We start from the raw sequence: 25,625 nt of genomic DNA, 5'->3' as shown, positions 1-25,625 counted from the left end.
GAGAAAACTAGATTGTTTCCCTCAAGGAGTGCCGGACCAACCGGGCTGTGGTGGGTATGTGGGCCTGCGGGCCGCTCCAAGCAACAGCCTGGTGGACCAACCTCTCACAAGTCAAGCCTGGCCTCGGGCCGGGCTTGGGGAGTAGAAGAACTCCCAGGGTGGGGAGAGGAGGGGCTGGGGTGGGGAGAGGAGGGGCTGGGGTGGGGAGAGAAGGGGCTGGGGTGGGGAGAGGAGGGGCTGGGGTGGGGAGAGGAGGGGCTGGGGTGGAAGTTGTTGTGCTTGATGTGTTAGTCGTTCACCCCCGTGTGGGTGGAGGGGGGGAGGCTGCCGTTCTCTATGGGTGCTATTTAGAACAAATCAATAGTCAGTGATAGTGGATGGTACAGCTTTGTCCGTCTGGGCTATACCAGTGAGTGCTGGACACGTGTCGCGCCCTGGGACCTCGTGGGGCGTTCTGGGGGCCACGTGCGGCGCCCTGGGACCACGTGCAGCGCCCTGGGGGCCACGTGCAGCGCCCTGGGGAGCCACGTACAGCACCCTGGGGGCCACGTGCAGCGCCCTGGGGAGCCACGTGCAGCGCCCTGGGGGCCACGTGCAGCGCCCTGGGGAGCCACGTACAGCACCCTGGGGGCCACGTGCAGCGCCCTGGGGAGCCACGTGCAGCGCCCTGGGGGCCACGTGCAGCGCCCTGGGGAGCCACGTATAGCACCCTGGGGGGCCACATCTTGACACGGTCTAGTGCCGTCTGATAATAATAATACTTATGGCTGCTATGGCCGGAAACGTCACAAAGGAACCGATGTACAAAGGAACGTTTCGTACAATTTATTTTGTTAAGTGCTAGAGGAAGATGGCAACAAGTTTCTTAGGCCTAGTCAAGTACATATATATATTCTAAATTAGAGGACTCTTGCACCTTTAGGGACTCTTGCATCTTGGAGGACTCTTGCATCTTGGAAGACTCCTGCATCTTGGAGGACTTGCTCCATCATGGTCACCGCAAAAGGTAGTGACTTAAGACCCTCCCCACCACCATCGCCACCACCACCACCACCATCGCCACCTGGCGCCGCGGCGCCACCACCACCATCGCCACCTGGCGGCGCCACCATCGCCACCTGGCGGGGGTGGTGGTTCAGTCTTAAAGTTTCATCTGTTTTGTAAGGTGTTGTGTTCTGATATGTGTTTTGTGCCACAGCTGTTGAGTGCAGGTCGAGGCGCTGCTCTTGTCGCACACTGGTCACCGGTGTCTAGGCTCCGTCGCCCAGGATATTGGGGACCTGTGTGCCAGGTAACTGAACCCTTGACATTGAATTCTGGAATCCAGGGGCCAGATTCACGAAGCAGTTACGCAAGTACTTAAGAACGTGTACATTTTATATCAATATTTGACGCCTTTGGTTACATTTATTAAACAGTTTACAGGCATGAAAACTTGCCAGTCAACTGTTGTTATTGTTATATACAGCCTCCTGGTGACTCGGAGCTCATTAACTGTTTAATAATTGTAAACAAAGCCGCCAAAGATTGAGAAAAGATGTACAGGTCGTAATTGCTTGCGTAACTGCTTCGTGAATCTGGCCCCTGGGGCTGAGTATGTTGTCTCTGGCTCCGTCACACTCCTGTACATCCCCGTGACTTTGTATAAGGTTTTGCAGCCGCAGCTGTCAAGCAGGTGTGAGAGGTGTCATAGGGCTGTGTGTTCCCTGACTGCCCTGAGGGATAGGTTAAGCACGTGGCTCTTCACTGTCATTAAAGAGTCATACTTCATTTCCAGTATGTCAATGTCATCTGTGAAGTCTTTTTTTTGTCTTAATCTTTCTCTTCATCTTCTAATCATTTTCTTGTTCTTCATTTTCCTCCTCCTCCTCTTCATCTCCCACTTCTTCCTTCACACACACACACACACACACACACACACACACACACAGGTTGAGAGGCGGGACCAAAGAGCCAGAGCTCAACCCCCGCAAGCACAATTAGGTGAGTACAATTAGGTGAGTACACACACACACACACACACACACACACACACAAAAGTTCAGAAGTATGCCACTAGGCTAGTCCCAGAACTAAGAGGCATGAGTTTCGAGGAAAGGCTGAGAGAACTGCACCTCACGTCGCTGGAAGACAAAAGAGCCCGGGGGAGACAAGATCACCACATACAAAAGTCTCAGGGAAATTGACAGGGGTAGACAATAATGGATTATTTAACACGGGTGGTACACGCACAAGGAAACACAGGTGGACGCTGAGTACCCAAATGAACCACAGAGATACTAAAAAGAACATTTTCAGTGTCAGAGTAGTTAGTAAATGGAATGCATTAGGCAGTGATGTGGTGGAGGCTGACTCCATACACAGTTTCAAATGTAGATATGATAGAGCCCAATAGGCTCAGGATCCTGTACATCAATTGATTGACGGTTGAGAGGAAGGACCAAAGAGCCAGAACTTAACCCCTGAAAAACATCTAGGTGAGTACTCTCTCTCAGAAGAAAGTGTGAGCGAAAGGGCACCTCAACTGTTACCACAATAGAGAAGACTAAAGGTGATTGCTGCTTGTTTCTTATTACCTTCACTGTTCTCCACGTCTCAAGACTGACCTAACGCTGCCACGCGCCTCCCACATCCCCCCACACACCCCTCCCACATGCCTCTCACAACCCCCACACACCCCTCCCACATGCCTCTCACAACCCCCACACGCCCCTCCCATACTCCTATTCCCTTTACACCCCCCCCTTTTCACACACAATTATCCCATAAGCAGTGTAGGTATGAGAGGCGTGTAGTGTTAGAGTGTGACTGGCAGTGAGTGTGAGGACGTGGCACCTGGCGAGCCATGAGGTGCCATAACTGTGGTGTTGGGGCACAACTGGCCAGTGTGTGGCGACCCATTGATCCCTCAGCGTCCTGCTCCTCCCTCCTACCTCTCATTCTTTACTTATTTCTCAAGACGACCAAGACTCAGGACAGGTCTTGACCCTCTTCTGCCTCGTCTCTCTGTTCCGGGGGCCGGGACTTGCTTACACGGTCGAGCTTTAGCTCTCGTCCTCTCACTGACTTTCTTTATGTCGGTTACTGAATGAATGGATAGGAAATAATGAGAAAACGTTAAGCCGGTATGGCTGTATAGCATGGGGGGATACGATGGGAAGATAGGATGGGATAGGAGTTGATGGAGAGAAGGAACGGTGTCCATCCATTTGTACCATCGGGGATTTAACGCCGACCTGCAAGGAGCGAGGCCGTCGCCATACCGACCACTCCCAGTGGTTGGAGCATCAACAGAAGATAGCCCAGCAGTGTTGGCAGTGCTGGTCAACAGTGCAGAGTTACAAACCCAGTTAGATTTCAACTAAGATTCAACAGAGCAGAAGTTGTTAAACACATGGGGCATAATGTTACTGAAGCGACCATACGAGTCATACTCACACTCCGCCTAATTAAAACAGAAACAAGAAACAAATAATACTTAGTGGGTCAGCCAGAGACTTAGGGCCCGCGCAGAAAAATAACAAGTGGTGACCTCCAGGGTGTCTCCTCCCCCCCCCCCACAACACAAAACTACACACACAAACCACAATAGCGTGATGCATCAAGTGAACAAATCCACAAGGGCCGTCACGAGGATTCGAATCCTCGTCACGGCTCTTGTGGATTTGTTCACTCAAAACTAATTTCTATAAACACAAATGGCAAAGCTAGGATATTTACCCCAGTGACTTCCACCTCCGATGTCTGCTGTATATCTGCTTTTGTGAGTACTCACCTAGTTGTGTTTGCGGGGGTTGAGCTCTGGCTCTTTGGTCCCGCCTCTCAACTGTCAATCAACTGGTATACAGATTCTTGAGCCTACTGGGCTCTATCATATCTATATTTGAAACTGTGTATGGAGTCAGCCTCCACCACAACACTGTGGTGGGGGTGAAGTGATGCCCGTGATTCGTCCTTGCTGTAGGCTACCGTATATGTCGCTTAAATCTTCCGAGACAAGAGAACAAGAAAGAAACAGTGGATGTGAGTAGATAAGCTGAACTTGGGGAAAGACCTGGCTGTAGATTTATAATTACCGGGAAGCATAATAAACGGATGATCGCTGGAGTGGTTCATGCCAAGGTTAGACATAAGAGCTTTGGGTGGACATAAATAGGTCTTCTGAGGTATATTATTATCTTCATAGCCCCCCTCCCCCCCACGAGGTACCCAGCCTTACAGTAATCATCATTGTTGCCAACCGTATCAGTTCTAATGAGAATATTATATGTAGTTTTTTTCTATATGTATTCCGTGTTGATATCTTTGGTAGTCTGGTAGGCGCCTCGTTGTATATGTCCAGATTTATAAGTTTGGCTCGAGCGCTCGGGTGAGGCACTCATATGTCGTGGACAGTACTCTGGAGGCCTCCTTCCTCACGCTCCTAAATACTACTTTCGGCAGTACATTATATACTAAATACAACGTTCAGTAGTTCCATGTATGCTATACCGTACTTGTGAGCCTTTGGTGCTAGTCTCGGGGCTGTCTCCACGCCCAGGTCCTCTTTCAGGCTTGGGCTTTCTACCTTTTAATAATTACTTTTGTTGTTTCAGGGAGATATCTTCCCCTTTTCCTTTCATGGAGGCCAGAGCCTTGTCTCGGAGTGTTAGGTCTTTACATGCTCCATTAACCCAGCGGGGAATTTGCTGGCTTTTGGAGCAGCTTTTGTGGTCAAAAGTGTGACAGCCAGTTGACCGTGGCTTCTTCTGGTCGAAGGGTAGAAGCCTGGCACAGTGTGACCCAAAATATTGCTTTACCTTTTCCTTTGTAAATGTGAATGATGTGTGTGGAAACGCGAGCCCTTGCGACCTGGACACGGTTGAAGGCTGGTGTTGGTGATATCGGCATCTCAAGATATCTCTAAGATATCCCGCCCATATTCCAGGTAAGGATGGGGCAGCTACAGGGGTTGCCAAAGCGATATCTAAACGATATTTTAGAATGCCAGAGCCGCGCCGTTATCCAAGTGGACACGTTCACCTGCGTGATGTTGTTTGCTTGTAGTGGTTCAAGAGTTCTTGTACTGGTCTTATGATAATTTGATCTAGAAGGCTGTTGTCTGTGGAGCCACGACTGGTGGACGCTACACGTCCCTGGCACCCGGTGGACGGTGCACGTCTATGGCACCCGGTGGACGGTGCACGTCCATGGCACCCGGTGGACGCCAGAAGAGGACGCCTCTTGCCATTACTGCCTAGACTGGTCAGTGTGCACCACTTGTAAAGCATTAGAGACTTTCCTGCCAGTCTTGACCCAACCCTTCACCAGACTTCCCCACTGGGCGCTTCACCAGACTTCCCCACTGGGCGCTATAAAGTCTCATCTCGTGCCGAAGTTACCGTGATCTTCCATGTTGGCGCGTCCCCTGCCACCACCACTACTGTGTGCTGCCTCTCCTGCCACCACTACTGCTGTGTGGTGCCTCTCCTGCCACCACTACTGTGTGCTGCCTCTCCTGCCACCACTACTGTGTGCTGCCTCTCATGCCACCACTACTGCTGTGTGGTGCCTCTCCTGCCACCACTACTGTGTGCTGCCTCTCCTGCCACCACTACTGCTGTGTGGTGCCTCTCCTGCCACCACTACTGTGTGCTGCCTCTCCTGCCACCACTACTGCTGTGTGCTGCCTCTCCTGCCACCACTACTGTGTGCTGCCTCTCCTGCCACCACTACTGCTGTGTGCTGCCTCTCCTGCCACCACTACTGCTGTGTGCTGCCTCTCCTGCCACCACTACTGCTGTGTGCTGCCTCTCCTGCCACCACTACTGCTGTGTGCTGCCTCTCCTGCCACCACTACTGTGTGGTGCCTCTCCTGGCACTACTGTGTGCTCCTGGCACTACTGTGGTGCCTCTACTGGCACTACTGTGTGCTCCTGGCACTACTGTGGTGCCTCTACTGGCACTACTGTGTGCTCCTGGCACTACTGTGTGGTGCCTCTCCTGGCACTACTGTGTGCTCCTGGCACTACTGTGGTGCCTCTACTGGCACTACTGTGTGGTGCCTCTCCTGGCACTACTGTGTGCTCCTGGCACTACTGTGGTGCCTCTCCTGGCACTACTGTGTGCTCCTGGCACTACTGTGGTGCCTCTACTGGCACTACTGTGGTGCCTCTACTGGCACTACTGTGTGCTCCTGGCACTACTGTGGTGCCTCTACTGGCACTTCTGTGTGCTCCTGGCACTACTGTGATGCCTCTACTGGCACTACTGTGTGGTGCCTCTCCTGGCACTACTGTGTGCTCCTGGCACTACTGTGGTGCCTCTACTGGCACTACTGTGTGCTGGCACTACTGTGTGGTGCCTCTCCTGGCACTACTGTGTGCTCCTGGCACTACTGTGTGGTGCCTCTCCTGGCACTACTGTGTGCTCCTGGCACTACTGTGGTGCCTCTACTGGCACTACTGTGTGGTGCCTCTCCTGGCACTACTGTGTGGTGCCTCTCCTGGCACTACTGTGTGCTCCTGGCACTACTGTGGTGCCTCTACTGGCACTACTGTGTGCTCCTGGCACTACTGTGTGGTGCCTCTCCTGGCACTACTGTGTGCTCCTGGCACTACTGTGTGGTGCCTCTCCTGGCACTACTGTGTGCTCCTGGCACTACTGTGGTGCCTCTACTGGCACTACTGTGTGGTGCCTCTCCTGGCACTACTGTGTGCTCCTGGCACTACTGTGGTGCCTCTACTGGCACTACTGTGTGGTGCCTCTCCTGGAACTACTGTGTGCTCCTGGCACTACTGTGGTGCCTCTACTGGCACTACTGTGGTGGAGCGTCGACTTGCTGGTAGCGAGGGCCACAACCCTTGGCTATACAGGCTCTTACCGAACAAAAGGTTCTGTATGGGACTTGTCTAAGTTATATTAAAGTTGGTCATGGCAAAGTCGCTGGGTGAGTGTTGTACTCACCTAGTTGAGCTTGCAGGGTCGAGCACATGCTCTTAAGCCCCGCCTTTTGCCCCCTCATTAGTTCAATACAGTGGCTCATTTTCTTTGTTTTTCTTATCATATGTACATTTAAAAATGTGTATCGAATTGGTTTCAACAACTTCCTCATGTAGTTCGCTCCTCTTAAGACTTTAAGACTTACAAAACTCCTTTCTGATACCCCTGTGAGTCATATGTGTTTCCAATTTCCAGTTATGACCTTTGATTTTATTTTTCCCTTCATATGAACATTGCTTCAATATCTACTTTGTCAATCTCCCTTAGTAACTTGTATGTCGTAATCATGTCTCCCCTTACCTTCTTTCCTCCAGTGTAGTGAGGTCCAGTTCCCTCAGTCTTTCTTCGTAGCTCAGGAACGAGCCATGTTGCATATTATCGGACTTTTTATAAGTTTTGTTTTGTGTTTCTTAAGGTTGGGGTTCCATGCCGGGGCAGCATACTCAATGATGGATCTCAAGTTCTCAACCTCTTCCCTGTTCTGAATGATGATCAGGTCTAATAGGTTCTGTATATCCCCTTCTCCTTCTCTGGTGTCTTCTTCCAACACATGTTGTAGGAGTGAGTGTGAGGAGAGATGAGGGAGGGAGGGAGGTTTCTCTCCCCCCCCCTCATGTCTCTCACTATCTCTCTCTCTCTCATAGCACATTCTACACATTCTACCTTCTACACATAGCACTATCACTGTTAAAAGCAATGTGTAGTCTAAGACCTGTTGACTACCTAGATATTAGAAGGCGCGTCCCTAGTTAGTGATGTATTATGGTGTAGTATTACAGGTGTATACTGCATGTAGTATTACAGGTGTATACTGCATGTAGTATTACAGGTGTGTACTGTATGTAGTATTACAGGTGTATACTGTATGTAGTATTACAGGTGTATACTGTATGTAGTATTACAGGTGTGTACTGTATGTAGTATTACAGGTGTGTACTGTATGTAGTATTACAGGTGTGTACTGTATGTAGTATTACAGGTGTGTACTGTATGTAGTATTACAGGTGTGTACTGTATGTAGTATTACAGGTGTGTACTGTATGTAGTATTACAGGTGTGTACTGTATGTAGTATTACAGGTGTATACTGTATGTAGTACTGAAGTGTATTATGGCGTGAGTACAAGGGGTACTCACGCCATAATACACTTTTTGGTTAGTCATACAGGGCCATATGTTCGGTAGCCTGCACTGGCAAATTTTGGGTGCAATATGAGGCTATCTTTAAGAATACGAGAGAGAATAAAGTAATTGCAAAGCTCCAGGTACCTCATGCCAACGGGCCTGGAGGTCGTCCTCAGCAGCGCGGGAGCCTGGGGGGTCGTCCTCAGCAGCGCGGGAGCCTGGGTGGTCGTCCTCAGCAGCGCGGGAGCCTGGGGGGGTCGTCCTCAGCAGCGCGGGAGCCTGGGGGGTCGTCCTCAGCAGCGCGGGAGCCTGGGTGGTCGTCCTCAGCAGTGCGGGAGCCTGGGGGGGTCGTCCTCAGCAGCGCGGGAGCCTGGGTGGTCGTCCTCAGCAGTGCGGGAGCCTGGGGGGGTCGTCCTCAGCAGCGCGGGAGCCTGGGGGGGTCGTCCTCAGCAGCGCGGGAGCCTGGGGGGTCGTCCTCAGCAGCGCGGGAGCCTGGGTGGTCGTCCTCAGCAGCGCGGGAGCCTGGGGGGGTCGTCCTCAGCAGCGCGGGAGCCTGGGGGGGGGTCGTCCTCAGCAGCGCGGGAGCCTGGGGGGGGTCTTCCTCAGCAGCGCGGGAGCCTGGGGGGTCGTCCTCAGCAGCGCGGGAGCCTGGGTGGTCGTCCTCAGCAGCGCAGGAGCCTGGGTGGTCGTCCTCAGCAGTGCGGGAGCCTGGGGGGGTCGTCCTCAGCAGCGCGGGAGCCTGGGGGGGTCGTCCTCAGCAGCGCGGGAGCCTGGGGGGTCGTCCTCAGCAGTGCGGGAGCCTGGGGGGGTCGTCCTCAGCAGCGCGGGAGCCTGGGGGGGTCGTCCTCAGCAGCGCGGGAGCCTGGGGGGTCGTCCTCAGCAGCGCGGGAGCCTGGGTGGTCGTCCTCAGCAGCGCGGGAGCCTGGGGGGGTCGTCCTCAGCAGCGCGGGAGCCTGGGGGGTCGTCCTCAGCAGCGCGGGAGCCTGGTTGGTCGTCCTCAGCAGTGCGGGAGCCTGGGGGGTCGTCCTCAGCAGCGCGGGAGCCTGGGGGGTCGTCCTCAGCAGCGCGGGAGCCTGGGTGGTCGTCCTCAGCAGCGCGGGAGCCTGGGTGGTCGTCCTCAGCAGCGCGGGAGCCTGGGGGGGTCGTCCTCAGCAGCGCGGGAGCCTGGGGGGGTCGTCCTCAGCAGCGCGGGAGCCTGGGGGGGTCGTCCTCAGCAGCGCGGGAGCCTGGGGGGGTCGTCCTCAGCAGCGCGGGAGCCTGGGGGGGTCGTCCTCAGCAGCGCGGGAGCCTAGGGGGGTCGTCCTCAGCAGCGCGGGAGCCTGGGTGGTCGTCCTCAGCAGGGCGGGACACCGTGTTTATGGCGGGCGTGTTGACGTTAGTAGCCTCCTCCTTCACACACTTCACTCTAGCCTTTGATACCGTGAAGACCGCCACTATCGTCTTCCGGGAACTGAGGTAAATTCTTCCAATAACTTAGCTCTTCTTACCTGTCTCACTCTTTATGTTGTCAAGCTCTCTGCCTGCCTCACTCTTAAGCTGTCAAGCGCACTCCCTGCCTTACTCTCAAGCTGTCAAGCGCTCTCCCTGCCTTACTCTCAAGCTGTCAAGCTCTCTCCCTGCCTTACTCTCAAGCTGTCAAGCGCACTCCCTGCCTTACTCTCAAGCTGTCAAGCTCTCTCCCTGCCTTACTCTCAAGCTGTCAAGCGCACTCCCTGCCTTACTCTCAAGCTGTCAAGCGCTCTCCCTGCCTTACTCTCAAGCTGTCAAGCTCTCTCCCTGCCTTACTCTCAAGCTGTCAAGCGCACTCCCTGCCTTACTCTCAAGCTGTCAAGCGCTCTCCCTGCCTCACTCTCAAGCTGTCAAGCGCTCTCCCTGCCTCACTCTCAAGCTGTCAAGCGCTCTCCCTGCCTCACTCTCAAGCTGTCAAGCGCTCTCCCTGCCTCACTCTCAAGCTGTCAAGCGCTCTCCCTGCCTCACTCTCAAGCTGTCAAGCGCTCTCCCTGCCTCACTCTCAAGCTGTCAAGCGCTCTCCCTGCCTCACTCTCAAGCTGTCAAGCGCTCTCCCTGCCTCACTCTCAAGCTGTCAAGCGCTCTCCCTGCCTCACTCTCAAGCTGTCAAGCGCTCTCCCTGCCTCACTCTCAAGCTGTCAAGCGCTCTCCCTGCCTCACTCTCAAGCTGTCAAGCGCTCTCCCTGCCTCACTCTCAAGCTGTCAAGCTCTCTCCCTGCCTCACTCTTAAGCTGTCAAGCTCTCTCCCTGCCTCACTCTTAAGCTGTCAAGCTCTCTCCCTGCCTCACTCTTAAGCTGTCAAGCGCTCTCCCTGCCTCACTCTTAAGCTGTCAAGCTCTCTCCCTGCCTCACTCTTAAGCTGTCAAGCTCTCTCCCTGCCTCACTCTTAAGCTGTCAAGCGCTCTCCCTGCCTCACTCTTAAGCTGTCAAGCTCTCTCCCTGCCTCACTCTCAAGCTGTCAAGTGCTCTCCCTGCCTCACTCTTAAGCTGTCAAGCTCTCTCCCTGCCTCACTCTCAAGCTGTCAAGTGCTCTCCCTGCCTCACTCTTAAGCTGTCAAGCTCTCTCCCTGCCTCACTCTCAAGCAGTCAAGCTCTCTCCCTGCCTCGCTGTCAAGCTCTCTCCCTGCCTCACTCTCAAGCTGTCAAGCGCTCTCCCTGCCTCACTCTTAAGCTGTCAAGCTCTCTCCCTGCCTCACTCTCAAGCTGTCAAGCTCTCTCCCTGCCTCACTCTCAAGCTGTCAAGCTCTCTCCCTGCCTCACTCTTAAGCTGTCAAGCTCTCTCCCTGCCTCACGCTTCGCACCTCTCACTTCCCACTTTACATTTTGATAACTTTTTAAAGTATTTTCTTGCATTAAGTGCCCCCTCGGGACGGGGGGGACGGAGGGTAGGTCTGGTCTCCGGTACTGGGACAACTCTGGAGGGCCACGACACACAACCAACTCTCCCGCCCGCATTCATCTGTGTCCCCTTGGTGTGGGAGGGCTGGCGGCGCCGGGTGCCGTCCACTGCCCCAGGTCGCGTGACTCCCTCCCCTCTCTCTCTCTCTGTCTCTCTCTCTCCCTCTCTCTCCTCCAGGCCGCCTGCGTGTCCCACCGTATAAGAGGCAGCTGGATCCCAGCCACCATATTGATTGTTGAGCGGCGGTCCAGAGCGGAGTACGGTGCGGCGGGGACCGCGATATCCGGACTGAAATCGTGGTTTTCCCACTGTCTTTGTCTTTGGTACCAGGAATGAGGGTCTAGAAAGTGACTGTAAGCGAAGCTGAATGTTTGTGTGGAGGATTGTCGGCCATGACGCATGGGGGTAAAGATATATCTTGTGATAATTACGAGCCGTAGAGAGCGACTAACGAGGCTGTGTATTGGCCACCACGAAACTGAAACACTCATTCACCCGTTACGGTCCGTCTGGTTATGTATGCACATTTAGAAACTATAAACAGAGAGTCCATGCTCGTAACTTTCAGTGAGCTTGTTATGTGATTTAGTGTGAGAAAATGTCGGTTAAGTTACCCCTGATATATCAAGTGGTTGTGGTATTTTCGTTTTCTGTGAAGATGTGGTGGGTGACAATGTGGTGGCGCCGCACTGTGGTGCCGCAGTCTGGCGCTCAGGTGGCCACCCTCCACAACCAACATCAACTCTAATCACTGACAAAATAACGTGGTAACCAATAAATAACGACCCCCCCAAAAAAAACAACAACGATTTTTGTTTTCTTTTAAAATTATAACTGTTTAAAAATTGTCACAGTGACTCGTGTCCAATCACACACACAAGTGAACGAATCCAGGTGATAAAAGGGGAGAAGTTTAGGCTCGCTTACCGCGCTGTGTACAGTGCACGTGAGAAAATATTCAGCGAGAGAGAGAGGAGATGAGGAGAAGACTGTGATGTGAGGCGACGATGGAAGTGAGAGTTGTAACACATGTCTCATCCACTGCTGTTATGGGGCCCTATTGTACCTGTGTTTCCTTATGCATACTGGCTGCCTCCTTGAATGCAGGACCCTCCACACCGGGGCCAGTCTGTCAGGATTCACGTGTCCTCTCTCCTCCTACGACACCTGTACATCTTGCCTCCATTATGGCGGCTCTGAATGTATTTGTTAAAGTGGGTGAGAATCGGAGCATAACAAACCCAAGGTGTTTATCATGTACCTGGCAGGACTTCGAATGTAGTAAACTGTTTAATGGTTAATGTGGAGGAACCTAAGCCACCAAAATTGAAGACAGGTAGCGTAAATAGCTGTGACGTCATGACCCGTAGTGCAAGAAGGTTATCAAAAGAATATTCTTTCATGGTGATGTTTCTTCAAATAGACTCTGCGTGAGTGTCGAAAATAGCTTTTCATGCTGCTAATTCAGCATGAAAAGCCATTTTCATGCTGAATTAGTTTACCAAAGCGCATAATATTTACGTAGCCTAACAAAGGTGCTAAGTTGACCTTAGCGCTTTCGTTAGGCTGCGTTTTGTAGGCCTGTAGGCCTATATATTATGGTATATACTATATAAAGCTTCCCGGGTGGTGCTACAAGAGTATCTGAAAATAGGGAAAGTAATCTGTTGTTGAGGTTGTTGGGTATGCCGCGCGCGCGTACGCATGCCCGCTGGAGCCAACACGGGGGGGAGGGAGAAGGTAGTGTGGACGGGGGTATATATCTCTGGAGTGGGTTCTGGGGTCTGATGATAACAGGGGTATACCTGGAGTATACTTAAAGTGGGTTCTGGGAGTTGTTCTACTCCCCAAGCCCGGCCTGAGGGCCAGGCTTGACTTGTGATAACTTGGTCCAACAGGCCGTTGCTTGGAGCTGCCCGCAGGCCCATATTTTTTGTGTACTCTGGTTGGAATGCTCTAGGTATGCTCCAGGAATGCTCTAGGTATGTTCCAGGAATGCTCCAGGAATGCTCCAAGATTGCTCCAAGTATGCTCCAGGAATGCTCCAGGTATGCTCCAGGAATGCTCCAGGTGTAGACAAGACATGCTGAGGTTGTAGCAGGTGTGAGCATGCACGCTCCCACCTCTGCCTCGGGTGATGACCCACACTATGTCAGCCTTCACATCTTCCTGTATTTAATGCCTCTTGTGTTCATTATATTTTGTTATATTCGTAATATATGACTGGGGAGTTCACCGCTGGGGAGGGGGTTGTGGAACTGTTGGAGGGGGGGAGGTTATCTTGAGATGATTTCGGGGCTTTAGTGTCCCCGCGGCCCGGTCCTCGACCAGGCCTCCACCCCCAGGAAGCAGCCCGTGACAGCTGACTAACACCCAGCTACCTATTTTACTGCTAGGTAACAGGGGCATAGGGTGAAAGAAACTGCCCATTGTTTCTCGCCGGCGTCTGGGATCGAACCCAGAACCACAGGATCACAAGTCCAGCGTTCTGTCCGCTCGGCCGACCGGCTCCCTTTGGGGGGGGGGACATATTGAGGCCAGGAGCTGGAATTTAACATCCTGGTAGCCAAGCGAGTTACAGCTGTAATGAGCTACAGTAGTTAGGATATTTCGCCAGTTGTCAAGGTCATGGCGTTGTGGATACGATCATTTATATATTCTTAAACATTTGTGATGTAATAGCCTGTGTTGAGTGAAGCCCCAAGGCGCTTAGTGTGGGAATGATCCTGGTAGGCAGGGTTACATTAGGTCAGGTCTACAGGAACGGCGGGTGTAGACTCCCACAGATGTGGGTGTAGACTCCCACAGATGTGGGTGTAGACTCCCACAGATGTGGGTGTAGACTCCCACAGATGTGGGTGTAGACTCCCACAGATGTGGGTGTAGACTCCCACAGATGTGGGTGTAGACTCCCACAGATGTGGGTGTAGACTCCCACAGATGCCTCAAGGAATAAACTAAAGAATCAGGATCACTGGCAATATTCGCAACCGGGAGTACAGAAATGGCTGTAATTCTTACACTTCTTACAACACTGTAAATCATACTAACATTTTAAACAAAATATAAAACACTTTACTTACCATATAAGTGTGATATATATTAGTACTTCACCGTAGCAGTAAGCGCAACAGTCGTACTAAAACAGTAACCGCAAAACAGTACAAATTACAACTGTGTTCAAGAGAGAACTTAAAATAATCAACACCAAAGGATATCTGAATAACTAGGCTGTAATTCACGAGCAGCCTGCAACAGCCAGGTTGACCAGCCACCATGCCAGAGGCCAGGCCAGTGACCGGGCCGCCTGGACGTTATTCCCGGAACCAACAACACGCAGATAAAAATATTAAAAAGCGGCAAAGTGGTCTAAATTATAAACACAAATGTTTACAATTGACCGCCTTAGGTGATATAATGTATGGAGACCCAAGCCACGCATGTGAGAGACCAAGTGAGGACGACCGCCTTAGGTGATATAATGTATGGAGACCCAAGCCACACATGTGAGAGACCAAGTGAGGACGACCGCCTTAGGTGATATAATGTATGGAGACCCAAGCCACGCATGTGAGAGACCAAGTGAGGACGACCGCCTTAGGTGATATAATGTATGGAGACCCAAGCCACACATGTGAGAGACCAAGTGAGGACGACCGCCTTAGGTGATATAATGTATGGAGACCCAAGCCACGCATGTGAGAGACCAAGTGAGGACGACCGCCTTAGGTGATATAATGTATGGAGACCCAAGCCACACATGTGAGAGACCAAGTGAGGACGACCGCCTTAGGTGATATAATGTATGGAGACCCAAGCCACGCATGTGAGAGACCAAGTGAGGACGACCGCCTTAGGTGATATAATGTATGGAGACCCAAGCCACGCATGTGAGAGACCAAGTGAGGACGTTTCACTCCCTCTTGGACCATTAAGAAGTGGCGATGATGATAATAATGGTCCGAGGCAGACCGAAACTTTATCATTGCCTCATTTTCATACTTGTGAGTTCGGTGTGTAATTTCCAACCACGCTGTTACTGTTCACGTCATGTATAGCCAATTGTGACTTCGTCTCAAGTAGCTCAAGTGTTCTCCAGTTAATTGTTGTTGTTGTATGATGATAATATTAGATTAAACAAGTCGGAGTGGTGTGGTGGGGGTTTAATGGCCGCGCTGGGGAATTCATCAAGTGCGGGAGATCCAAGGAGTGCCGGACCAACCGGGCTGTGGTGGGTATGTGGGCCTGCGGGCCGCTCCAAGCAACAGCCTGGTGGACCAAACTCTCACAAGTCAAGCCTGGCCTCGGGCCGGGCTTGGGCAGTAGAAGAACTCTCTCAGAACCCCATCAACCAGGTATCAACCAGGTATCAACCATGTATCAACCAGATGATGGCGGGAGATGCGAGGTGGGTGGGGCGTTGAAGCCCGTCTGGTCAAGCCCAGGCCGGGCGTGCCGGGCGGTGGTGGCCTGGGCCGCCACTGTGTACCAACGTGACCACTTTGGTCATTGTAAACAGTGTGGTGCGGAGTTGAGCGTTGCGGTGTTCCAACTTTGGTGTAGGCGTGTGTTGAGTGCAAGTGTTGTGGAGGAGTGTTGAGTGTGTCGGGTTGCCAGCCCCTGGTGGCTCCCCACCACACACCCTACCTCCTCGCTTAGTGTGTGGGTGTGTGTCTCTCCTCTCTCTCTCTCTCTCTCTCTCTCTCTCTCTCTCTCTCTCTCTCTCTCTCTCTCTCTCTCTCTCTCTCTCTCTCTCTCTCTCTCTCTCTCTCTCTCTCTCTCTCTCTCTCTCTCTCTCTCTCTCTCTCTCTCTCTCTCTCTCTCTCTCTCTCTCTCTCTCTCTCTCTCTCTCTCTCTCTCTCTCTCTCTCTCTCTCTCTCTCTCTCTCTCTCTCTCTCTCTCTCTCTCTCTCTCTCTCTCTCTCTCTCTCTCTCTCTCTCTCTCTCTCTCTCTCTCTCTCTCTCTCTCTCTCTCTCTCTCTCTCTCTCTCTCTCTCTCTCTCTCTCTCTCTCTCTCTCTCTCTCTCTCTCTCTCTCTCTCTCTCTCTCTCTCTCTCTCTCTCTCTCTCTCTCTCTCTCTCTCTCTCTCTCTCTCTCTCTCTCTCTCTCTCTCTCTCTCTCTCTCTCTCTCTCTCTCTCTCTCTCTCTCTCTCTCTCTCTCTCTCTCTCTCTCTCTCTCTCTCTCTCTCTCTCTCTCTCTCTCTCTCTCTCTCTCTCTCTCTCTCTTTTTCCCCCCCCCCCACACACGTTTACGTAGACAACAGATCTAACTGTCTCAACACAAGTTTGATGAATAAACATCCCAGGAAACACACACAACGTAACCCACGATATTTACACTATTGTTAGTTCTATGTAACATTGTAACCACCTTAAAAAAGTGTTGGTTAGCTTGGTGTGACGAGACGAGCGTTGGAGCGGCTTCCCTGAGCCTTCATACCTTGAGCCTTGCATGGGGCTCATGCCGTGAACCCTAGACTTACAAGCAACAGCCTGGTGGACCAAGCTCTCGCAAGTCAAGCCTGGCCTCGCGCCAAGCTTGGGGGAGTAGAAGCACTCCCAGAACCCCATCAACCAGGTATGGGGATACATGCAAGTCAGCCATCTATGTAGCGAGGTATTGCGGGATTGACTAAAAATACTGAAGTCTCATTATTATCATTGTAGGAAGTTTGACAGTTTGCATGTCACTCGCCACAGAAACCTGCTACATATTAGAGACGTGACGTCTGGCCTCGAGAGACGCCCTTGTAATAATACTGGTGTTAATGTAGTGTAAGGTAGGAGTGAGGTCTATATAATTTGTTGTATCCAGGTGACGTCGTCTTGTGGCAGATACTTATTAAGACATGTGTGTAGGTCAGTTGAAAGTTTTGTTGAGGTGTGCGAGTGAAGGTCGCGGGGAGCGAATGTGGACTAAAGTAAAGGATTGGAAGTGGTGAGGGGAAGCTAGGGCGCTCATGGTGTGAACTATGGTACCATGGGGGGGGGGGCTAGAATAGTGTGGCCCCCTGGGCTATTGTCCTAGTGTGCCCATGTGTTAACACCGCTCCACATCGCTTCATATGTGCCGGACCAACCGGGCTGTGGTGGGTATGTGGGCCTGCGGGCCGCTCCAAGTAACAAACAGCCTGGTGGACCAAACTCTCACAAGTCAAGTCTGGCCTCGGGCCGGGCTTGGGGAGTAGAAGAACTCCCAGAACCCCATCAACCAGGTATCAAGCAAGTATATGTATGCCCTCTATAGTCGAGAAGAAGATTTTATTCAAAAGAAAGTTGAGAGTAGAGTAGGCTAAGTCAGAAGGAAAGTGGGTGGAGCAGTGAAGTCCTCGCTAGGAAGGAAAGTGGCTGATGCAGTGAAAGTCTTGGTTAGGAAGACAAAGTGAGGGAGGAGGAGGCGACCTGCCTGAAGGAGCAGGGGCACCGTCCCTCACAGATGGATGCCAGACTCTGGTGGTCCCATGAACATGAAAATCAATAATTGAAGCGGTGGAAATGGACAGTCCGAGGAGCCTTGGTGGAGCCTGAAGGATAAATAAAGGAGAGACGTGGATTACAACAGTTGGTAAGTCATAAGATCGAGAAGACCGTGCGGAGACGGTTTGGCCATATTGAAGATGTGGATGATGATCTTCTGACGAAGAATGTTGGAATGATTTAGAGAGTAGGAATCATAGAGGCAGGCCAGTGATAGACGTGGCGAGAGAGAGAGAGAGAGAGAGAGAGAGAGAGAGAGCGGGGATGGAGTGTGGATAGAATTGAGAAGTACAAGGGAATAGGGGCCTCGACCAGGCCTCCTTTTTGTTACACACCCCCAGGAAGCAGCCCATAGCAGCTGTCTAACTACCAGGTACCTATTTACTGCTAGGTGAACAGGGGCGTCAGGGTGAAAGAAACTCTGCCCATTTGTTTCTGCCTCCTCTGGGGATCTAACCCGGAACTTTAGGACTACGAAGCCCTAGCGATGTCCACTCAGCCGTCAGGCCCCTTATATAGTGCACAGATACATGTCTTGTTTGGCTCACTGCAACACGTGTGGGCGTCACGTGTCTACACGTCCAGCACGCGCTGGTGACGCGTGCCGGTGGTGGCGGGCACGGTGTTGGCAGCAGTGACGGTGTTGGCAGCGGTGACGGTGGTGGCGGGCACGGTGTTGGCAGCAGTGACGGTGGTGGCAGCGGTGACGGTGGCAGCAGTGACGGTGTTGGCAGCAGTGACGGTGGTGGCAGCAGTGACGGTGGTGGCAGCAGTGACGGTGGTGGCAGCGGTGACGGTGGCAGCAGTGACGGTGTTGGCAGCAGTGACGGTGGTGGCAGCAGTGACGGTGGTGGCAGCAGTGACGGTGTTGGCAGCAGTGACGGTGTTGGCAGCAGTGACGGTGGTGGCAGCAGTGACGGTGGTGGCAGCAGTGACGGTGGTGGCAGCAGTGACGGTGGTGGCAGCAGTGACGGTGGTGGCAGCAGTGACGGTGGTGGCAGCGGTGACGGTGGTGGCAGCAGTGACGGTGGTGGCAGCGGTGACGGTGGTGGCAGCAGTGACGGTGGTGGCAGCAGTGACGGTGGTGGCAGCAGTGACGGCGGGCTGCGGCTATATTTGCGTGAGAGTGCGCGCGCACACACACACACACACACGGGTCGTGGCAGGAGTCCAAAATGACAATCTGACTCTTGCTCTCTCCTCCTGCTGATGCCTGGGATCTCTACCCCTCGCCTCCGTGAAAACCCAGACTGTGAGAGGGAAAGTGTCCAGAAGGAACACTAGATGGCATTAGTAGTCACTATAGGCGACCTTAAGATAAAACATCTTGAAGAGTTAGATGTGAGAAAAGATAAGAACCAGACTTAATATCGCCATGGCTCCTGAACGAAGCCGCGGACCTTTTCAACTGCTAATTAAAATTTAAATAAGACAATCGAGATAAGATTTCTGCGAGAAATCTTGACCAAAATATACAGGGGACAAGCAGAAGGCTGCAGATGTCACCAGTGTCACTGAGAAGCATTCCTGGCAAGATGCTGGTGAAAGTATCCGGAGGAGAGTAATGGGAACACTTGGAGAGAATGAACTGTCTTACGTATGAACAGGATGAATGTACAGGGGAGAGGTCAAGCCTGATAAAACTACAGAGAAAAAACAGAGAACATATACGGCATACATTGACGAGATAAAGCACCTAAATTATTGGGATCGTCTCAGAGTTCTCCAAATGTACTCACTAGAAAGGAGACGAGAGAGATACCAAATAATATACACGTGGAAAATACTGGAGGACCAGGTCCCTAATCTACACAGTAAAATAACAACGTACTGGAGTGAACGATATGGAAGAAAATGCAGAATAGAACCAGTGAAGAGCAGGGGTTACCTTGAGGTGCTTCCGGGGCTTAGCGTCCCCGCGGCCCGGTCGTCGACCAGGCCATCTGGTTGCTGAACTGGTCAACCAGACTGTTGGACGCGGCTGCTCGCAGCCTGACGTACGAATCACAGCCTGGTTGATCAGGTATTCTTTGGAGGTGCTTATCCAGTTCTCTTTTGAACACTGTGCCATAGGCACAATCAGAGAACACTGTATGAACATCAAAGGTCCGCGGTTGTTCAACACCCTCCCAGCGAGCATAAGAAATATTGCCGGAACAACCGTAGACATCTTCAAGAAGGGAAGGGAACTATCAGGAGAAAGCGTCTAGCCATTACGATTATATAGCACTGGGAAGGGGACAGGATAAGGATTTGGGATGGGACGGGCGGAAGGAATAGTGCCCAATGGTGAAGGAATTGTGGGATGGTGTCTGTGTGGGAGGGTGGTTTTGTATGGGTTGGGTGGGGGGGGGAGGAGGACGGTGTTTGGGTGTAGTGGTGTGGGAGAGTGGGTGGGGTGGTGTTGTGTGGGGTGGGGAGGGGTTCCTGTGTGGGTGGGTGAGGGGGGGTAAGGGAGTGGGGTGAGGATGTGCTTGCATTACACAGGCAACAAGGACGCGGGCTCAATATTCACAGCCTACTACTACCTTTCTTGCACCATTGGCTTATTATCTTAACTCTCCTGACGTTGGAAATAGTTAAAGAATCTGTCGGTAAGATTGTGACTGCGGGCAGCACCCTCGCCTGGCCTCGCTCTGCTCCACATGTTGGCCAACCCTTCACGAGACCAGTATTTTTTTTTTTACATATCTTTGATTTCCTGCTTTTTCAGCTTCCACCTTTCCCAATTTAAAATCTGCCCTTGCCCGTCTTCTCAATTGTCCTTAATATCTTGCACCTGGATTGTATTGTACCTGGATGATGGGGTTCCTGGAGTTCTACTCCCCAAGCGCGGCCTGGGGCCAGGCTTGACTTGTGAGAGTTTGGTCCACCAGCAGTCTCACCCCGCCTCGTGTCGAGCCTTCCTCTCCTCTCTAGTCTTCCCCACCCTATACATACATGTACTGTGTGGCTTTTTGTGTCGGGCCGGAGGGCGGGAGTGTGGAGCCTAGCAACACGGGTGAACACAGCCCCGGCTGACACCAGTGTCCGCTGCCACACTGGCTGGTCTGACGCCCTCTCCCCCTCGTCATGCTGGTGGTGCTCCTCCCTCCTCTCTCACACTCCTCCCTCCTCTCTCACACTCCTTTCTTTTTTGTTTTAAACTAAGACTATGGTTCATAAGGGCTGTCAAATGACGTACCTAGTGAAGCTGCAAACAAGAATGTACTTTGAAACTATCACATAGGGAATTATATCATAAAGGAACCTGGTGAAACTGCAAGCAAGAGCTGTAATCCTGCCTCAACTCAGTTGAAACCTACTCCTAGAGGCCCATTTAATTCATGAGCCTGTTATATGCGTCAGTAGGAATAGCCTTTATTCATAAACAATATCAGGTAACAATAATATAAGGAAGAGGACGAGCCCATAGCTAGCTGCGTGCCAGAGCCTTCATGTGATCAGTTGACCACATCTCCCGTGTATCAACCCGGTGAGCGAACAACCTCCAGATCCTAGTCAGCCTAGGAATGAATGAACGCTGATGGAGTGATGTTCTTGAGAAAGGCACTGCCAGCATGAGACTATCGAAGGTTGAGAGCCTAGTGCTACGGGGGCAACTACTGGTAGTCCACGGAGTTGGGCTAGGTACGGAACTTTGTGGATGTTGGCCTTGTACATAACATTAAGACTATCAACGTCCCGACGGTGTTGCAGGCTCTGATGATAAGGCCGTTCCCACCAGACTTGGTCAAGACTAGAGATGAGCCTTCTTGCACGGTTCTCCACTTTGTCCAACAGTCTGATGAATGATGGAAGGGGGGGGGGGGAAGCGATCCAGGAAAGGGGTGCATACTCTAGATGGAAGCGAACTTGTGCTTCATATAAGGTTTTGCAGCCCTTGCTGTCAAGAAGGTGTGAGATGCGCCGTAGAGCTGTAAGTTTCCTGTCTGCCTTTTGAGCTAGGTTAAGCGAGTGACTCTTCATTGTCATTAAAAAAGTCGAACTTCATTCCCAGGATGTCAATTTCATCTGTTAACTCTAGGGTTTTGCCACCCGTTTGCAAGCCTGTCCGATTTGCTATGTGCAGTTAAGTTATCATCATCGCTTGTATTTTCTCAGCTGCAAAACGTGACCTGCCATCTCCTACCCCAGGTAGAAGTCGCTCTAAGTTGGTAGTAGTTTCTTTGTTTGGGCGTGAACCCCCCACTCTTTGACTTCGGACGTGACCCCTTTTGTGGACTCCGGGACCTTCTGGTCCACTCGTGGCAGTAGCCTTGCGGCGCTAGTTTCTTTGCCTTGCGGCTATTTTCCTCGAGCTGTGCCTTGCGGCATTTGTGGGAAATTCGAGTATACCTGGGATATACCTGGGATATAAGCAGCATTTGACCATCCCCCCGGATGCCACCCACAACAGTCGACTAACACCCAGGTTCCTAATCACTGCTGGGTGAACTGAGGCAATGGGTGTAAATGGACTTACCCATACGTCTCGCCCTGCCTGGGATGATTGATGATTGACTGGTGATTTATGATTCTTGCAGCAGTTGGCATTTCTTCCTTTCTGTATGTGAAGGTTAGAGTGCAGTCATCAGTATAGGCTTGAGCTTCAGGAATGAGATGAAGTAGATCGTTGAAATAGACAAATAAACATTCCACAGCAGAGGGCCAAGGACACTACCCTGTGGAACGCTGGCATCAATTGAGGGACTTTCGGATTCTGCTCCATTGAGGACTCACTCCAATTATTCATTCTCTCTCAACCCCCCCCCCCTCCTCTCTCATACTTCTCTCTCCTCCCTCACACTTTTCCCTCTCACACTTCTCCTTCCTCTCTCACACTTCTGAGGCCAGGCTCGGGCAATAGAAGAAATCCCCTTCCAGGCAATATATATATATATATATATATATATATATATATATATATATATATATATATATATATATATATATATATATATATATATATATATTTGATGGTTACAAGATATACATGGGTTGATACAAAAATAATAATGCAAAAAGGTGCTTAAAGGTTATGGATCTCTTGAAGAACACAACAATGGGAAACATTGATGAATGTCACAGACGGGTTCGATCATTGTTGCAAGTCAAACACTTCTTCGAATTCCTCTGAAGTTGGACTAGTGCCCAAGACGCAACAGGCATTTCCCCTCTGAATCGCAACACTGAGGCGCTGGAACAAGAAACTTTTTGCTCTCTGGTCTTTTGTAGCGCTGATCAATTTGTCCCCCAATTCCTTCAGGAACTTCAATGCACATTTTCCCCACGAACCGAGGGTCTCCGAGCCGATCGGAACAAAGCTGTAGCAGTGTGCTAGACCTCTGTATTTAATAATTTTCTGCGATTCCCTGAAAGAAGCAGCACCACCGCTTTCACGTGTGCTGTAGTGGAGGTAGGTACTGGCCAGTGTGGCAGCGCACGTGTAGTCCCATACCACTTGCTTACCATCCTTCCAAGGTAGCAAGGTGACCCCATCAGGGCGCTTCTGAGGGTCGTTAGGTCTGGATAAGTGTGGTTCTCTTTGTGCCGGGCAGCGGGCTGTGGCGAGGCTCCTCTTGATGATGTCGTTGACTTCTTCATGTCTTGCAATTTTACCCTGTGATTTACGACATACCAGACCATGACGACCATATTGGTCTGCCATCGCAGTTCCGCAGATGCACCTATGTTCGGTGAGGATGGGGGCGGCAAGGCGAAGGGCAACTCCAATGCGGAGAGCGTCATGACTGAGGCATATATATATATATATGACTGAGGCATATGACTATATATATATATATATATATATATATATATATATATATATATATATATATATATAATATATATGTATATATATATATATATATATATATATATATATATATATATATATATATATATATATATATATATATATATACATACATATATATATATATATATATATATATACATACATATATATATATATATATATATATATATATAATATATAATATATATATAATATGTATTATGGCAAGACAAACGATAGTACTTGCTTCGATGATACTTGTTTATTTATCTATACTTCTGGACCTTGTAGCAACAAGTTTACAAAAGGGAGCAACAATCTGGGTGGAAGTTGAGCGACGACCTCTGAACACGTCGACAGCTCCTCCCTCACACCTGCCACACCTGACCTCTGTTCTATATTGACCAAAACTGAATTTTTTTTTAGGGAGTTTTGTCCTCACAGACGGGCCGAGGGTTTCACTGTTCCAAAGTGCACCACCACTATGACTTCCTGTACGAAAATACACCCCATACATGACTACATGAAAGCACAGTACTATATCCATAACTCTTTGATGAAGGAAGCAACTGCTAGCATTATATATATTTAGTTCATTTACATTTCTTAGCTTTTCTTGCTGCAAGCAATTGACAGTGGAAGTGATAGCGATATTCTGTGCCTCGAATTAAGGAAATTCATTGATACTGAATCTTAGTAAACAGTGTAAGGATGCATAGTCTTGGACGAGAAAGTCATAGAATTGGACGAGAAAGTCATAGACTTGGACGAGAAACGGTTATCTTAAATTGGATTGGGACCTTATTATTTAAAGGGAAAATGAGGGTTTAACATAAATGGAGTTAAGTCAAAGTGGAAACCGTTGGCAGTGGAGTGCCCCAGGACTCTATCCTCGGACCTCTCTTGTTTGTACTTTATAATGTATGTAAACCATTTAGACTTACCAGTTTTGTTGAACCACTCACGTCTAGTCCACCAACTGGGAGGAACTCATTACAGTAAAACGTTGGTTAGATTCATCATTCATACTTAAAATCATCCGGACTGAACATGAACAATTCTCTTGCCCCTCGTCCTGTTCACATCGTTTGTTCCTACATGAATGATACAAAAACACCAGTGTTACTTGGTGCAGGCTCAGCCTCCTCCACAGCATCTGTGTTGTCGTCAACGCCAGTACCCGCTCAACACATTGCTCACGTCACCCCCAAGATGCTAACACGTCACCTCCAAGACATTAACACGTCACCTCCAAGACATTAACACGTCACCTCCAAGACATTAACACGTCACCTCCAAGACATTAACACGTCACCTCCAAGACATTAACACGTCACCTCCAAGACACTAACACGTCGTAGTAGACTTACTGCCACTAGATTTATCTTACACGTTATTTTCTAACAGCGAGTCCATCGTGTGCTTCCAACAGTTCTTGTTGATATTCGCATCAAAAAAAAATGTTTTTATGTGTAAAATATAATGGAGCACAACTGGAAGATTTTCACTTCACTAGTTGAAGCAAGAATCTTGGATATGTTTTTCTCGTATGAGCTGTAACCATTTTTATATGTGCTTGTATGTGTGTATATATATATGTGTGTGTGTATGTGTGACTTTTTCTTAAATGAGCCAAATATGTTTCTGTTGACAGGGGATTATGGAACTGAAATGGATAAGTGTGTGAGGTAAAATGATGAGATATATTCCCAGAAGAGGCAGCGAGATGTGCCCCTGGAAATAACTTCGGGAGAGATGAAAATATATGAACGTGGAAGTGAGAAGAGACTATGAACAGTGCCTGGAACACCCGCTAGTGACGTGCCTGGAACACCCGCCAGAGACGTGCCTGGAACACCCGCCAGAGACGTGCCTGGAACACCCGCCAGAGACGTGCCTGGAACACCCGCCAGAGACGTGCCTGGAACACCCGCGAGAGACGTGCCTGGAACACCCGCCAGAGACGTGCCTGGAACACCCGCGAGAGACGTGCCTGGAACACCCGCGAGAGACGTGCCTGGAACACCCGCGAGAGACGTGCCTGGAACACCCGCGAGAGACGTGCCTGGAACACCCGCTAGTGACGTGCCTGGAACACCCGCTAGTGACGTGCCTGGAACACCCGCGAGAGACGTGCCTGGAACACCCGCGAGAGACGTGCCTGGAACACCCGCTAGTGACGTGCCTGGAACACCCGCGAGAGACGTGCCTAGGAACACCCGCGAGAGACGTGCCTGGAACACCCGCGAGAGACGTGCCTGGAACACCCGCGAGAGACGTGCCTGGAACACCCGCCAGAGACGTGCCTGGAACACCCGCGAGAGACGTGCCTGGAACACCCGCGAGAGACGTGC

The 25,625-nt window shown here is 50.9% G+C and overlaps 2 protein-coding genes across 6 annotated transcripts in view; both read left to right on the top strand.

Moving 5' to 3' along the window:
* LOC123761262 (protein tyrosine phosphatase Meg) overlaps positions 1–25,625 on the top strand; it is a 328,139-nt gene that overhangs the window by 80,486 nt on the left and 222,028 nt on the right. The gene's annotated exons all lie outside the window — the stretch shown is intronic.
* Positions 25,037–25,625, top strand: part of LOC123761678 (uncharacterized) — a 1,122-nt gene continuing 533 nt past the window's right edge. The window contains exon 1 of the mRNA XM_069322068.1: positions 25,037–25,625. This exon is cut by the window's right edge and continues 533 nt beyond it. Coding sequence (XP_069178169.1) covers positions 25,037–25,625 — 589 coding nt within the window.

The sequence above is a fragment of the Procambarus clarkii genome, chromosome 1 (assembly GCF_040958095.1).
Source record: "Procambarus clarkii isolate CNS0578487 chromosome 1, FALCON_Pclarkii_2.0, whole genome shotgun sequence".
NCBI lineage: Eukaryota > Metazoa > Arthropoda > Malacostraca > Decapoda > Cambaridae > Procambarus > Procambarus clarkii.
Note: the sequence above shows the minus strand (reverse complement) of the source record. Positions and strands in the feature narration are given on the sequence as shown.